The following is a 12,504-nucleotide window of genomic DNA, read 5'->3' as shown; positions in this document are numbered from 1 at the left end:
CACGGCTGGTGTGGTATCTATTACTATCGTTAAATTGAAGTTGTTAGCGATAGTTGGGCGCCCCAGCCGTCCTGCGCGGCCTGACCCTCTCGCCCTCGCCCGCCCTTGTCTCGGCCTCACCCCGCCCCCTCGCCCTGACCTCCCCCCCATCCGACTCCTCCTCCCACGCTGCACAAGCAGCCACAGGAAAAAAAATCATCTCCCTAGTTTCCCTCGCTGCCACCTGCCGATGGCTCCCTGCCCGCGCGCCTCCGCTTGCCATCCCTAGATGCCGACGCGTCCGTCTTCGAGCCCGCGCCTGCCATGCCATGCGAAGGGGGCATCGAGGAAGTCAGCAAGCGTTGTTGCAGTGCCTCCATGGATTCCATCGTTTTAATAGCACGGACCAATTCCATGGATTCCATCGATTCACTAGAAGAGCTAAGATGAGGAAAAATCAATCCGTTGTTGACAAGTAAAGAAGCAGCAACATCTAGCAATCACCGGCAAAGGGATTTCATCTGGAGCAACTCGCGGACGCACGGGGATGCGGACTCGTCTTCTCGCATACTACACGGAGCTAATTAAATATAGTCAAGATCATTGGCTCTCCAATTGTTGACCTTTTAAAAAAATAGTTACGGATGCTTGACAAAAATTATCCTTGAAGGTATACATTTTCTTGCCATGCAACCGTGCAGAAGAGGTTCATAGCAAACAAAAAGAGGCGGCTGAGTCTAGGGGTGGGAGGGGGTGTCTTTGTCGAGTAGACTGAAAGGAACAGAGAAAGATGATGTTATTTAGCAGCGGGGCACAACGACAGGGTGATCTGAGAGAGATGAAGTTATAAAGATGTGATGATTGCAAAGCGGGGATGAGATGGTAACAAAGACGGGAAGGGAGGGCGGCCACAGAAAGAGAAAGGGAGGAAAGGTATTGTTATCTTCCGAGAGAGTAGAGCATAGACTTATAGAGACAATTTTTTTTCTGAAAAACCTTTTTTAGAGGATATTTGGTGGTGTCAAAGAAGACCAAAGAGAAAAAAGTTGCACCGCGCGAATTTGCGGGGGAACGGCGTGGCGGTCAGATTTGGCGTTGCATGGCACGGGAGGGCGTGGAGATATTTCAGGGTGGCGGTTGAGGCAGCGCGTGTGCGTGGTTTTTTTTTTGCGGCAGCATATTTGCAACAGAGGGGGCAAAATTTGAGACTGCCCCAAAAAAATTGCATTCGCCCCGTAGGTATAGGACAACTGATGGAGGACATTTTTTTACCCAAATACCTTATAAATCATTTTTTAGGGCACCAAGCCTATGTTGCATCATCTATTAGAGATCCTTTTATAGAATTCAAGAATTGATTGAGTTGTTTCTGAGATCAAAGTTCAAGTTGCGCAAGTACAGTTAGAGGTGACCAACAGATCGTTGTGCAAATCCAAGCCCTAAAAAAATGCTCTAGTATACCAAACTCACCGACACAAAGTCTAAGTTCATCCAAATCCAAATACACAAGATCCATTTTACTCACAAGAAATATACACAAGGTTTACAAAACAACCAAATTCAATTGGACCTCCATGACATGCTCACCCGAAGCTGGCACCGCCGTTGGAGGGCCTCCCCATGGCTCGGGAGAGGGTGGGTAGGAGAGGGTAGAATATAAAAATTGCTATTAGGGGGGCAAAGTACGAAAGTACTGTACATAGTTTATATAGTACGAAAGCTCCTGCCGGTCCCCGTGCTTCCGCCATTGGTTGCGATGGCAACAGCGGGGTGGAGAACAAAAATGCTGATTGGTACCATGTGGTACCGTTGCTCCACCCGCATGCAACCGTTGGATACATGAGAATTTGGATACATGAGAATGTTGTTGGACCGACAAGGTCAACTATCGATAGAATCGAGATTTCGACTTGAGTTGACTCCATAAAAAAAACTTAGCTGCTGCATGCTCCGAGGGCTAGACCCGACCCTAACTTTTCTTAGCACATGGTTTTGACCTCGCTCATGTCTTTCTTATACAAGCATATGGTCCTAATAATTTTGTTGTCCAAATAGCTGGACCCACGCCATTTCTCCAGAAAAAAGGAAAGTACCTAGTAAAATGTTGTTTTTTTTGTATTGGATAGCGTCCACCAGGCGACAACAGAGGGAGCCTTTTGTTTCTACTTCGGAATTTTAAAATTTTGATGCACTATCCCCTGAGTATTGTGTGCAACTCTCCCCTTTTTTTAACCACAAAACATGTTATTTGTTCATCAAAGTTTAATTCCATGGTTTATCTTAATAGTCGAGGACTTGGTTATACTCCTATTTTGTAAAATTACAAAAACAAATTGCGCACAAACAGAATAGTTTTCCTTTTCTTTTTTTAGAACACTACCATCTTTTTTGAGAGAGAGGTTTTAAAAAAAAATTGAGAGAGAGTTTTTTTTTGAACATTTTGAGAGAGAGGTAGAACAGTAAGTAGTTTTCCATTATCACTTTCAACCTTCTGCAATGGGCTGAAAACTCTACATACAAGCCCAGCCCAACACAACCTAAAAGCCCCCACCCCGCAACTATAAAAACGAACCATCCCCAAACCATCACAAACCCTAGCGCCCCCACGCCGCCCACCCCACTCGCGCCGCCGCCCCCGCGCAAAGCAAAGCAGGAGGAGCAGGATGCCGGCCGGCCACGGTCTGCGGTCGCGGACGCGCGACCTGTTCGCGCGCCCGTTCCGGAAGAAGGGTTACATCCCGCTCACCACCTACCTGCGCATCTACAAGGTTGGGGAGTACGTCGACGTCAAGGTGAACGGCGCCGTGCACAAGGGCATGCCGCACAAGTTCTACCACGGCCGCACCGGACGAGTCTGGAACGTCACCAAGCGCGCCATAGGCGTTGAGATCAACAAACAGGTATGGATAGATCTCCTCTGCTGACATCGAGGTTGTGCAACCGTTGTGGATCCATCTCGGCGACCCTCGCCTATAAGGTTTTGCAGCTACTCGCATTCGTAAGATTTGTGCAAATCGTAGTTATTTTCAAGTGCGATTTTGTTTATCTAGCAGCTGTTGTGCCCTTCTACCTCCTGCTGGAATGTTTGGTACGAGCTGCGTTGGTCTGACTGGTTAAGAAGTCCGTTGCTTACATGATTTTAGGGCGGTGATTTTGGTTATATTAGCACTGTTGTAGTTTCTGCCATCGGTATTACGTATATTTGCTTTTGAGATGAATTAAGCTTCTGGGTTAACAGAGGTATTACATTGTTAGAGAATTGAATTCTAGTTTTCGTTACTTTTCATTACGTCATGATGTGGACTCTTGTGTCAGAGTTTGGGTGTGATAGTTAACTGTAATTGTTCTACTCAGAATTGTCTACTGGTATCTGTAGCATATTATGCTTTCGTGTTTGGATATGTTCGTGCGCTTAGAAACTGAAAAAAAAACATAAATTGAGTTTACTATAGTGTACAAATTAAGCCTATCACTGACGGAGAGGGAGTGTGCTTTGCTGGACAAACTGGCTGCTAAGGCTACCGATAGTGATTCACTTCTGATCAGCCATGAACCCATCACATAACTGCTTCTTAGTTTCTCAACTTGTAATAGTAATATATGTTTTGCTTATTCTCATGGGTAATAATGTAATTGTTGCTAAAACGCATTAATACTGTATAAGTGCAAACATTTCTTATTGTTTAAATTATCTCGGTTGTGTAAGACAAAGCTTTGCATTTCATTCTTAGTGGAACCATTTGATATGCTGTCAAGTTCTGGTACTAATGTATATACTGTTAAACTGATGTCTACATTGTCCAGGTTGGAAATCGCATTATCAGGAAAAGGATCCATGTTCGTGTTGAGCATGTTCAGCCGTCCAGGTGTGCTGAGGAGTTCCGCCTGAGGAAAGTGAAGAATGACCAGCTCAAGGCCGAGGCCAAGGCACGCGGTGAGGTCATCAGCACCAAGAGGCAGCCACTGGGCCCTAAATCTGGCTTCATGGTTGAGGGTACTACAATCGAGACCGTCACTCCCATTCCCTATGATGTGGTCAATGATCTCAAGGGCGGTTACTAGGATGTTGGTCTATTGTCCTGCACAACCAGTATCTATGTTGCTCTTTTGAGTAGGATTTGTTGGGTCTTTGTTCCTGTCAAGAAGATTATGGTGTAGGATATCCTGAGTTTTGCAGAAATGCTATACTGCTATTTCCTTAAGAATGAAGATGTGCCGAACTGTTTGTGATATCGCTCCTGCAATTTAACTATAGTTTTATTGCATACCATCATAATGTTCTTCCTCTCTACAGCCGAATTATCTTGATAATGATTATGAGCTTGCTGTTGGCCTGTCTACTTGACGTACATCTTCTCTGCTTGATATGCTTCTCTTGGTTAAACACACTGTTGCTTGGCAAGTTTTGCTTCGTGTATTTCGTCTTGGCGTGGTTGTTACAAGATGCGAAGCCTTTCATTGTTTTGTTTCTTGTAATCTTGTTCGTCCTGGAGATGTTGATTTCTGAGCCATTGTGGAGCGAGGAGCGAAAGGCAAAAGCTATTCACAGAGGAGAAGAAACTAGGAAGCATCAACGGAACACAACAAATGTTTGCAAACTGTTGCCATGAAAATGGCGATATATCCGGAACAAACACCGATCGGACAAAGCCATCGAGCATCAGTTTGTCCTCCCCTCACCACAATCTTTTCAACGAATGCTCCTTTGTATTTAACGTTCACTCTCTGTAATTTTGTTTGCAAAATGTTGGCATGGGGATGTATTCCTCCAACATACCCCGATCGGACAAATGCAACGAGCTGACGAGCACCAACTTTGTCCTCCCCTCTCTCGCATCACGATCTTTTTTCTACGGATGTTCTCTGCCTACGAGCGTCTGTCTCCCACCTAAAACACAAACGCAGAACCTCTCACAAACTACACAAGCGCAGAAAAAAAAAAAGAATAGTCCCACACGGCGTCCTCTAAACACACCCTGAGCCGTGGCCATCCATCAGTCCCGCAGCGCAACGGCGGCCTCGTGCACGAGCGCCCCGGTGGCGTGCGCGACGCCGTGCGCCTCCCGCTCGGCGGCCTCCCTGCAGGACCCGGACTTGGACATCCGGTTCACGAACGCCGCGAACCGACGCCAGTTGTCGGGCTGGAACAGGTCGGGCCCCATGCGGAGGTACGTGAAGGCCACCATGCGGTCCTCCTCGGCGCGCTCGGCCGCCGTGGCCACGACCTGGTCGTGGGCCGCGCCGTCGTACCGCGGCAGCGCGTTCTCGCCGGCCAGGCCCACCCCGGCGTCCCGGGCCGCGGCCGCCACCTGCCGCACCAGCGCCTCGGGCATGCACCGCGCCTCCCGCGGCTGCTCGCGGTCCCGCATCTCCACGCAGGTGAAGTTAAGCACGGCGCCGTGCCGGGCCAGCATGCGCGCCACGGGCCGGTACCCGTCGCGGTCCCCGGTGTTGTAGTACCCGGCCGTGAGCTCCGGCGCGTGGGACCGGGTGCCGTAGTGCCAGTGGATGCCGGACACCTTGGCGGAGAGGCGGATGTCGTCGACGTCGGGGGAGGCGGACGCGGAGAAGACGGACGCGGCGCCCGACAGGACGCGGTCCCCGTGGTCGAGGAGCATCTGGGAGTACCACGACATGAAGAACTCGCCGTACTCGCAGCCCCAGCCGCCGCCGTCTTGGCGGAAGAAGAGCGTGTCCTCCGGCCAGCTGTTGTACTCGCCGGCGTCCGTCGGCCCGCTGATGCCCCACTCCGGCTTGCCCGCCGCCTCCGCCGCACTCTTGAGGCTGCTAAGCATGTACTGCGACAGAGTAGACCAACAATGTCAATTAATTGTTTTTCCTGATCATATACAGTACAGCCATCGGAATAATTCAATTCATACCCTGTTGTAGCATTGGAAAGCGCCGATGCCGGGGAACCTCCAGGTGCCGTTGCTCTCCGGGTAGGAAGGGAAGCGCAGCTCACCTGCTGGGCCCAGGCCGACTTGGATTTCCTGCGCGCATGCACAAATATGAAGAGATATCAGCATCGCAACGACGCCAGGGTCAGGGTCTATGAACTGAACGGGGCGGGGGGACAGTCACAGTACAACGATGGTGTTGCCGAGGAAGCGAGTGAAGTGGTCGCGGAAGGCGCGCATGAAGTCGGTGTAGCACTGGACGGGGGCGCGGCCGTTGAGCACGGGCACGGCGTCGCAGCCGAGCGAGACGTACTCGTAGTTGCGGCGCTCCCATTGGTCGGTGTAGGCAAGGTCCTGGTCCTTGTCCATCTCCTCCGTTACCCACCTCGGCAGTGGGATGCTGCACGCACGCGATCGCCAACCTCGATCAGTAAGCAGAAAAAGATCCAACGGAAAAAATGTCTGGGGACGGACGCGCGTACGTGACGGAGTCGCCAACGTTGCCGCCGCACTTGTGGAAGGACATGACGGCCTGGACCTTGAGCCCGGTGTCGCGCGCCATCTCCATGAGCTCCATGTACCCGGCGAAGTTGTACCTCCCGGGGCCCTCGCTCTCCACGGTGCCCCACCACACGTCCACCATGACGCCCTCCACGCCCGCGCTCTTGAGCGCCGCAAGGCTGGCCGCCATGGCCTTCCTGCGCTTCAGCCCGCTCCCGCACTGCTTCACGGTGTCCAGCGGCAACATCACGAACACCGGCACCCCGGAACTCCTCGCTGACGCCCGGCACGCCGTCGATGACATCCTCGACGGCTCGCACGCCGCTAGCCGCCTCTGCAGCCTCAGGCCGATCGGCGGCACCTGGGACGCTGCCTTCCTCCTCGGCGCGGCGACGCGGCGCGCAGTGGAGGGCGCGAAGGACGATGCCGCCACGGCACTCTGAGCCAAGTTAAAGGCCATGCTTGATTTCCCCCCGGCCCGTGGTTACACTAACGCGCGCGGCCGAGTTCGATCGAGAAAGTGTTTTTGTGGATTAGTAGTATTTGGATCCGCGAGGCCTTTGGCGGGGCGGGTAAATGATTGGGGTTATTGGGAGGTCGGAGACCGGGAAATATCTATCGGTGAATTTCTTAGTTTGTTCAATGCGTGGAGGGAGGTCTCGACGAGGAAAGGAGTCGCCGGCGGGAGGTTTATATAGGAATCGGGAGGAGAAGGGAGCGAGGAAAGGTGACACATGGCTCTTGGTGGGCCATGAGTGTTTTCGTCTGGTTGCGATGGGGCGGAGAGTGCAGCGGCTGACGTGTGCTGGAGTTTTTTGACGCGTAATGGGACCAGGAGGCCTTCGTGTGGCCGATTTGGCAGAAAATGATTGCATCAGCATTGGTAGTGCCGTTCTCCCGTGACGTATCACCGAAGCGTATCTCCATCCAGGACGAGGACGGCAACAGGTCGGCATCTCTCGCCGCCTGGAGCCAGAAGGAAGTCCTACCCAGTGAATCAGTGACCACAGCCTCCACAGGAGGAGAGCTCGTATGTTGAAGGCGCGTTTTAGTATCGGATTTTCTAGGGATCAGTCACCTGAGGATTTTTTTTTCTCAGTCGACACCGAAAAATAAAACAGTTAAGTAATCAGATAACCGAAACGAAATCAGCAAAAGGCGGTTGGCCTGTTGGTGTATCGATGTTTGCTTTGTTGCAGACGTCACACAGGTTTGACTCACATCCTTCCCAGTTTCTTTTCGCTTTTTGTTTCCTTTTTTTATTTTTGGTTTATAATTTATAAATCGTTTCATTTTTTTTAATTTTTTATTATCTTACATTTTTTGTTTTTAACTTTATATATGTGCACTAACGTAAATTATACGATAATTTGTACATTTTTTTATCTCAATTTTCTTTTGGACGAGTTGCGTATTCCGAAAATTTCACTTGCAATTTTAAATATTTCACCTGAAATTTTAGAATCGTGCATAACTTTCACCTGCAATTTTAGAATCCCGCATAAAGTTTCACCTGACTTTTTAGAATCGCGCAAAAAGTTTCACCTGCAATTTGAGAATCACGCATAAACTTTCACCTGCAATTTTTAGAATCGTGCATAAAATTTCATCCGCAATTTTTAGAATCGCGCATAAAGTTTAAGCTGCAATTTTAAAATCAGGCATAAAATTTGATTGTTATTTTTTTTGTTGCATTTTTCCTTTGTCCGTGAAGTTTGGCTGTACCGTGAAAGTGTAATTTCATCAGGATCGATCATTTATCAAGCCAGTACCAACGGAGTGGCCAAAAAATAGAACCGAAGAACACTCGGTCGCACATGCATTTAGCTGTCCAAACTCCAAGCAGCAGCTAGTAATGTGAAATTATTTCTAGGTGCCAATTAACACGCGTACACTCACTCACACACAAGTATACATGCTCTCACACACACGGACAGATAGAGAAATACGATTTCTCAGCCGACTGAGCCGTAGACACTTCCAGTATCTTGGTTGGAAGTTTGTCATCCGTGGCAGCCGAGGAGAGGCCGGGAACGGAGCATAGGCGCGGTACACGGACGGTTCTGGAACGACGACGGGCCGGGAAGTCCCGCATATGCGTTCTTCGGGTGGTCGCAGGTAGTCGGCACGAGCAACCAGACCGCGATGGGCCGCGCGCATGTGGCGCGTCGACGAGCTCGCTTTTGTTTCCTGATCGACGATCGAGGGTGGCTGTTGTGTCGATGATCGACATCAACGCGCCAGGATGAACGTACGGTGTGGCCAAGCGGCCCCGGTTCGATGCCGCGTCGGAAAGCAAAGCTTGTCGCGCGCGCGCCCACCTTCACGTGGACGCGTGCCCCGTTTCACGTTACGTGGACTGCTTTCCTTCTTCGCCACCACCAATTAAGGCCTAACGTACCCTTCCGTTTAATTATTCCCTTGCGTCAAGGCCTGTTAACAAACGTTTCGTTAAGTTAAGTGAACTGAGGATTTCTCTATTATACTGGTAAAAAAAGAGAATTTCTCTATTATACTGGTAAAAAAAAAGAGAATTTCTCTATTAACGATGTAAAAAGAAAGTTACTCTTACGTACGGAAGTGAAAACCTCGATGTTGTAAAGCTTCTAATGCCAGCCACTAGATTAAAATAAACAGGTCAAATGAATCTAATCATTTGAATGCATTTTATGAGAATCCACCTCGCGATGTGAGTATTTTCATAAAATGTTTTTAAGTGATTAAATGTTTCACAATTTCATCTCAAACGTATATTTTGACATCTAATGCTTGGCCCTTGGCCTTGTAGCGAACTACTTCCTCCGATCCATATTAACTGTCTCAAATTTGCTAAAATATGGATGTATTTATGCCTTAAAAACATCTAAATGCATGTAATATTTTAACAATTAATATGGATCGGAGGGAGTATTGTTTTTTTAATGGAAACAGGAGGGGGAACTCTCTTTTTTTCTAAAAAAAAAGGCATCTAATGCTTGGGATTAGAAAGTTTGAAATTTTCACTGAACAGATGTTTTCACTTGATACGTAGCTTAATAATATGAAAACACAACTATGCTAAGTTTTTTTTACATGATCTGGCAGTTCAATTTATATCATATATAAACCACATAGTAACTCTTTTTTGCTACGTGGACACTGGCTTGTGGTCCAAGCAGTGAGATCTACCGTCAACCAACTGGAATCACATCATTTGAATTTTCTGTAATCAATTAGCTGTGGGTTGCGTTTACGTGAACACTCAATTATTATACTCCCTCCAATTCATATTACTTGTCTCAAATTTGTCCAAATATGGATGCATCTATGTTTAAAAAGCGTCTAAATACATGTAATATTTCGACAAATAATTCCGGCCTGAGGGAGTAAGTTTTTTTAATATTTACTCTAATTTGTCTGTCCATATGTATTTTTTCACACCAATTATGATCCGGTTTTGGATATTGTTAATCTAAATAAAGTAGATGTACGTCTCATCTCCTGCCTCCAAAGTCCAAACTGGAGATGAGAACTGATGAAAATTGGAACGACGGACCTTTGATCTCCCAGCAATTGGTTGCTACGGCGTTAGACTTTATTGCTGAGGTATTGAACATTAGGCCGGTCACAACACTCGTCACTTAGCAGTCGTCCCGTCACTCGTCGCTCGGTTTGATGGGACGGATGGTCCAGCGCATCGTTTCTTCCTTCATCAATATAATAAACTATCCTCATGATCTTCTGTGCATCTCTCTCCGCTGGGTTTGCTGGGGCTGTGATGTGCTCCTTGGCTGCTGGGGGTGGCCTGATTTTTCGGTGAGAGGGATAACTATGATTTGGAACAGAACTAGACGTTGACGACCCGACTACACCGACATTAGACGGTGCGTCTTAGCAATCGCTACACCAACTCCATGTGGTTATTGACAGATCCGAAGGCGCCGTCAACCTAAACACAACGTTCCAATCCCTGCTAGCAATCGAGAACAAGCAAGAATCGAGATAAGGCAATCTGAAATTGCAGATGTAAATGAAGTACAATAGTCTCAAGGAGACGAGTAACAAGGTGGGGTTCCGATAGCGGTTCTTCACTAGGCTGTTGAGCACTAGAGAGAATCTCGAAGTTGTGGCAATGGTTAACTTATCTAAACAAAACCCAACTAGCCAAAGGGGTTGGTGGCTACACTTATATAGAGGGTGGGAGGTGGAAGAAAGCTAGAGTATCAAATCTTAAGATGGGCTGGGCTGTTGCATGGCTTGGGGCCCATAAGGAGTGCAAGTGGCAGCCCAAGCATGTTCCTTTCCGATGACTTAAGTGGTTGCAGGTTGTTTTGTCCGTCACGGTCAGCACGCGTCGATTCTCCTGATGGGGCTGGATCCGTTGGAAAGGTCTCGAAATTATATTTACAACAAGTACTTGTTTGTTCGATTTGGACTCCGGATGCGGCCTGGGTGATTAAAACAAATTCGAGTCTCCTGACAGCTCGGACCCGAATCGGATTTAACTTTAATTCGTGATATTTTTATCTAGCAAGCTCCGAATCATATGCCATTTGATTTGTTGGAAAGTAAACTTGATAGGCTTCACCTTGCATCTCCCGTTGCATTCTATCGCACCTCTTCACTTTAGACTTGTAAAGTTCAATAAAATGCCTACGTAAGAAGATCATCACACAAGATAGTAGCTCTCCCTCTTTGCAAGTAATACATCCAACACAATTAATAATTGAATGCACCTGATTATAATTGTTATTGAATTGTGACACACTGGCCTACGGCTTAATAGGATTGATAGAATACTCATATCAACAAGGTATACCTTCTGTTCTGGGAGCCCATCCGAAAGGAACCTCAAAGTTAAGCGTGCTTGGCCGAGAGAATTTGAGGATGGGTGACCGACCGGTAAGCTGGCCTACGGCTTAATAGAATTGATAGAATACTCATATCAACAAGGTATACCTTCTGTTTCGGGAGCTCATCCGAAAGGAACCGAGAGCAATTTGAGGATGGGTGACCGACCGGAAAGTTTCTCCCGGAGCACATGAGTGAGCACAAAGTGCGCTGGAAAGACATATGTTGGTCCGTGGGGCCAGTCTTGAAGCCTGGAGAGCTGTCAGGAGCCACGCTGTGACATCACATGGATACCCATTAAATTGAGTTCTAATGGTCATATCCATGGGCAATCATGTCCATATCAACGTCTCTCATCTTCCCTTGTCTCTAAGAAATGTGTCTCTCACCTTCGCTTACCTCCCTCCCTCACGTCTCTAAGAAATGTGTCTCTCACCTTCGCTTACCTCCCTCCCTCACATCTCTAAGAAATCTTCTGTCCAGATCTACCAAGTAGAACTCAAAAGTCTTTCATGGTGGTGACCATGAACCGCAGAAATTGGAGCCATGTATTCCTGTATTGGTGTTGAAGCACGCCTCCCATGTGGTGATGTTGACCTGCCCAGCGAGGCCTTTTGCTTCATCATCCGTGATTGCCTCTCCTGGTTCTACGCGGGGCCTTGTGTGGAGGTCTCTCTCGTCATAGCCATGGCCTGAGAAACGGCGTTGAGGAGATACATCAGTAGACGTGGGGGTGGGGCGCGGACGAGACCAGCGGCGAGCCGCGGCAGGACGCAGGGAGGAGGCGCTGGTGGGAGGAGCGGCATGCTGTGGCAGGTCGCATCCGGGAAGAAAGACTGACGCATGGGATCGAATACAACTAATATTTACGTCGGAGTTCGCACTAATGATCGTCGACTGCATAAGAACCGGTTCATTCTGTTTTTGTCATTAACTGCAATGCCACGTCGGGTTTTATGCTATGTTACGATGCCAAGGGATGAGGGCGGGGAGTATCTTACCTAAGTACATTTTTTTAGGGGAATGAGAACGTGTTTTTATTTTAGGGGAGTAGCAAATTTAATGCATTCATATTGTCAGCGTTGCAATAACGGGCCTTCGTGACTTTGTGGATCCGGGCCGAGCTTGGGCCTGGCCTTCCCGGCTTTCGAACAGGTCCGCATCAAGAGAGAAAAAGAATCCACCCGGAGACCCCACCGCTGATCTTATCCTCGGCCATAGATTTCTAGCGGTTAAGATTCAACTCCAATGTGGAACGGACGGTCAGGACATGTCTAGCGCACAGAAGCAGTTG

General features: G+C 48.3%; 2 protein-coding genes across 2 annotated transcripts; one reads left to right on the top strand and one right to left on the bottom strand.

Annotated features, from left to right (window-relative positions):
- The first annotated feature begins 2,559 nt into the window (after positions 1 to 2,559).
- On the top strand, positions 2,560 to 4,249 carry LOC100828513 (60S ribosomal protein L21-1). Its single transcript, XM_010236495.3, has 2 exons — positions 2,560 to 2,879; positions 3,784 to 4,249. Exons 1-2 carry the CDS (start codon positions 2,643 to 2,645, stop codon positions 4,039 to 4,041), a joined length of 495 nt encoding a protein of 164 aa, XP_010234797.1. The 5' UTR covers positions 2,560 to 2,642; the 3' UTR covers positions 4,042 to 4,249.
- LOC100841343 (beta-amylase 1, chloroplastic) lies at positions 4,083 to 7,027 on the bottom strand. The gene is made up of 4 exons (XM_003571806.4): positions 6,362 to 7,027; positions 6,069 to 6,279; positions 5,862 to 5,972; positions 4,083 to 5,777 (listed from the first exon to the last, which is right to left on the bottom strand). Exons 1-4 carry the CDS (start codon positions 6,838 to 6,840, stop codon positions 4,974 to 4,976), a joined length of 1,605 nt encoding a protein of 534 aa, XP_003571854.1. The 5' UTR covers positions 6,841 to 7,027; the 3' UTR covers positions 4,083 to 4,973.
- Between the last annotated feature and the right edge of the window lie 5,477 nt (positions 7,028 to 12,504).

The sequence above is a fragment of the Brachypodium distachyon genome, chromosome 3 (assembly GCF_000005505.3).
Source record: "Brachypodium distachyon strain Bd21 chromosome 3, Brachypodium_distachyon_v3.0, whole genome shotgun sequence".
NCBI classification, from domain to species: domain Eukaryota; kingdom Viridiplantae; phylum Streptophyta; class Magnoliopsida; order Poales; family Poaceae; genus Brachypodium; species Brachypodium distachyon.
Note: the sequence above shows the minus strand (reverse complement) of the source record. Positions and strands in the feature narration are given on the sequence as shown.